A 3471-nucleotide genomic window follows, 5' to 3' on the forward strand; every position below is an offset into this window, starting at 1 on the left:
ACCAGCTAGACCCTTGGTTCGCTTTATTGTTATTCATCATGTTTGGCGGCTCAAAAATCTTGTCATCTTTCAACATGTGCCTCACTACAGGAGGATCTCAACGGTTCTATCCGTAGGACTTTGCAGTATTTCGAGAAGAATTGTGATGCTCTATTGGCTCAATATTCACCGTCTTTTTCGCTCATTGGTTTTACTTTGTAATTCCTTTTTACTAATAAAAATTTCTCCCTTTTTGCTCGCAAAAAAAGAAAGAAAAAAAGATCGAGGAGCGTAATATGTAATATAGAGATGCGACACCCAAAACGAATTATCTTACCTTTGTGTGTAACCCTTTAACGAAGGACAATGAAAGATTCAGGAGTGTATTTTCTAATATGGAGATGCTTTATTTACCAAAGATAGAGGAGTGTAATAGGTGCTTACACCCAAAACGATTACTGTACCCATCTGCAATATGTAATAGAGATACTTACACCCAAAACTATTATCTTAGCTCTGTCTGTACTCATTCACCAAAGGGCAATGGCATATACGTCAACAATGAAATTTTCTTCAGCCTCCATCACAATCTGAGCACAAAAACGTAGATCTTCCTAGTTCTTCTTTCCAATCATCACAGAAAACAAGGACCACGATTGCAGATCGTCTGAGCTTATTCCAAAATGCTGTGAAAAGAGTTGTGATTCCTACTGCTCAGCAATTTTGCATCGCTTGAGAAGCGTCCCTTCGATGGTTACCCCGGGGCCAAACGCAACAGCTATTCCCCACTCGCAGTTGCCTTGGCTGTCAGCTTCTGAGTCCTGCTTCCGCAGCTCATCCAGCACGAACAACACCGTCGATGCAGAGATGTTGCCGTAATTCATCAAGATATGTCGACTTGCTGCGAGCTTTTCAGGGTGAAGCTGCATAGCCTCCTCCACTGCGTTCAGAATCGCTGGCCCTCCCGAGTGCACAGCCCAGAAAATTTCGTTGAAATCGGGCTTACCTGGAGCATTGTCCAAAGCTGTGCGACAGAATGAGCCTACGTGCTTGGAGACCAAGGCCGGCAGCGTTCTGTCCAAGTAAAATTGCAGCCCTTCCAGCTTCAATGTCCCTTCGATTATCTTCTCGGAATCAGGTGCCAAGACCTCTCCCACCCAGTGGATTTCATAGAGAGGCCGCTCAATTCTGGGCTGTGGCTTGGCACCTACAATCACGCCGGATGCACCGTCGCCGAAAAGAGCTGTTCCAACCAGATCATAGGGGAACTTCTCATTTGGAGCACGGAATGTAGGGGCAGCTAGCTCGCTGCAGCAGATGAGAATGCGAGAGTCGGGGTTGTTCTCGGCTAAATCTTTGGCTACTCTCAAGGCGGTGATCCCTGCATAGCACCCCAACATGTACAGCATCACACGATTCACATCAGGCCGCAGGCCCAGCGACTTGGTGAGCATCACATCTGCTCCAGGAATGGCCACGCCTGTCAACGTTGCAACTACCAAATGTGTGATTTCGGAAGCTGGGCGTCCCCATTCCTTGATGGCCTCCACGGCAGCCTCGTGAGCCAATTTGGGGACCTCCTCGGCAAAGATGGCGTTCCTCTGCTCCAGACTAGGCTCACCGGGAGTGTAGAACTCAGGGTGCGCCTTCAGAAACTCGGTTGTGAGGATAGAGTACCTTGTTTTGATTCCAGAGCGATCACCTGCAACACGAAGAACATGTTAGGAGGCAGAACCAACAAATGCCAGAAATCGAGAAAACCATGCCGCGGGAACCCGTAGACGCACAGTACTCGGAAGGAGAGGCTTACAGATGCGCTGCATCTTGTTCTTGAGCTCGACTTTGTCACTGCAGTTGGTGATGTCGAAGTACCAGTCGGTGTAGGTAGTCTGGTCGATCTGGTTGGAGGGAGTGGCACGGCCCATGGCGAGGACGCAAGCGTGGGGCTTTTCGGGAGGGGGAAAGACATTTCGGACGGGTGCTGAGCTAGTGCTAGCGGAGAGGCGAGGGGAAGGGGGCTCAACCCAGGTCGGGCCGGCAGGGAAGGGAACACGAGGAGAGGGCTGCTCGATCCAAGTCGGGCAAGAGTGCGGGGTGCCAGGGACGGCATCTGCGGTCACCCATTCACGTCGTCCTTGAGCAGCGATCTCGACCTCGAGAAACATGATGGATATGGCGAAGGATTTGCAAACTCAAAGAAAGCTGGCGAGAGATTGTCGTCTTCTTCACAAACCAGAAGCAGCCGGAAAATTTCAAGCTCGCAAAGCAGTCACGAGCTACGATCACAGCTCTCGCGAGTATCACAGAACTTCACACTCGCAAAGCTCGCGAGTATGATGAGCAGAGAATTTGACACTCGCAAAGCTGGCAGAATACTCAAAAGCTACGCTCAAAGATCGGTAGTTAAATTTCGAGCTTCAAAGCGAGCGATCTCACCTTCGACGCCTAATATCTCTATTGCCGGAACGTTCCCCACTCTCTATTGCCGGAACGATATCCAAACAGCTCGTTACACTCTGCCCAGAAACAACTACAGCAATCGAAGCTGGTCTCTCGCCCACACCCTCTTCTATATGTTCGTCTCAACTGCTGCCCACTGGATATATATCATCAACTCGCGAGACAGGATATCCGTTCGGCTAGTGCGCTAAGTCGAAGATGCGGTTGGCCTTTTTTAGAGTTTGCCTTTCCCACCGGCTATTGTTCTCTCACCGAGACCCGGTCAACCAAGAACTGGCAAAAATGCAACTGCAACTCACATTTCATGCATTGCCGTCTCCCATTTCATCCATGAATTTTCTTACAAAATTTGTAGAGGCATCGGATCCTTCAGTGCTGAATTTTCTTACAAAATCTGCAGTGGACACTGGAGAACGAGGCATCGGAATCCGGAACCTTCCAGGGGCTTTCCACAGTCGAATCGGTCGATCATACACGTCAACACGCACTGATTGTTTTTAATGTTCCTGCGCCGGCTCCCGGTGTAGCAAAAGATGACGGATTCAACTGTCCCTTCGAAACGCACGCTAGCTTTGAAAAAGCCTCGCAGCGGACAGCTACGGACTGGTTCCAAATTCCAATCACAATCCAATCGTGTCAAAGTCACGATCCAATCGTGGCTTTGACAGACTCTACTACATCTCTACTGGCGTCGGGAGTCGGGACCTTACAGATTTTTTCGATTTTACGCAGTGTTCCAAGGTCGTCCGTCGACGACAAAACTTTCACCATCGAGGAACAAAACTTTCACCATCGAGGAATGGGCTTCGTGAATTTAATCCATGAAGAGAGTATGAATGAGCATCTTGGCCCTTGGGGACTTTTTCCACAATTCATTTGTACATGAGCCCATTTTGGTTGCATTTTCTTGCTCGAAATTGAAGTCAAGAGACAATAAGGCTCTTCAAGTTTCCATTTTGTGTCAATTAGTAGTGTTGCCACTACATTAGTGGTTTTTCATCCTCATAAAAAAGTGAAAGTAATTTGGATTTC

At 48.5% G+C, this 3471-nt stretch overlaps 1 protein-coding gene across 1 annotated transcript; it reads right to left on the reverse strand.

Annotated features, from left to right (window-relative positions):
• Positions 1–388: 388 nt before the first annotated feature.
• On the reverse strand, positions 389–2741 carry LOC147904544 (chalcone synthase 4-like). The gene is made up of 2 exons (XM_087394658.1): positions 1790–2741; positions 389–1681 (listed from the first exon to the last, which is right to left on the reverse strand). Exons 1-2 carry the CDS (start codon positions 2142–2144, stop codon positions 687–689), a joined length of 1350 nt encoding a protein of 449 aa, XP_087250784.1. The 5' UTR covers positions 2145–2741; the 3' UTR covers positions 389–686.
• Between the last annotated feature and the right edge of the window lie 730 nt (positions 2742–3471).

Source organism: Dipteris shenzhenensis, chromosome 2 (assembly GCF_047967505.1).
Source record: "Dipteris shenzhenensis isolate YYH24624 ecotype China chromosome 2, Dip_SZ_1.0, whole genome shotgun sequence".
Classification (NCBI taxonomy): Eukaryota; Viridiplantae; Streptophyta; class Polypodiopsida; order Gleicheniales; family Dipteridaceae; genus Dipteris; species Dipteris shenzhenensis.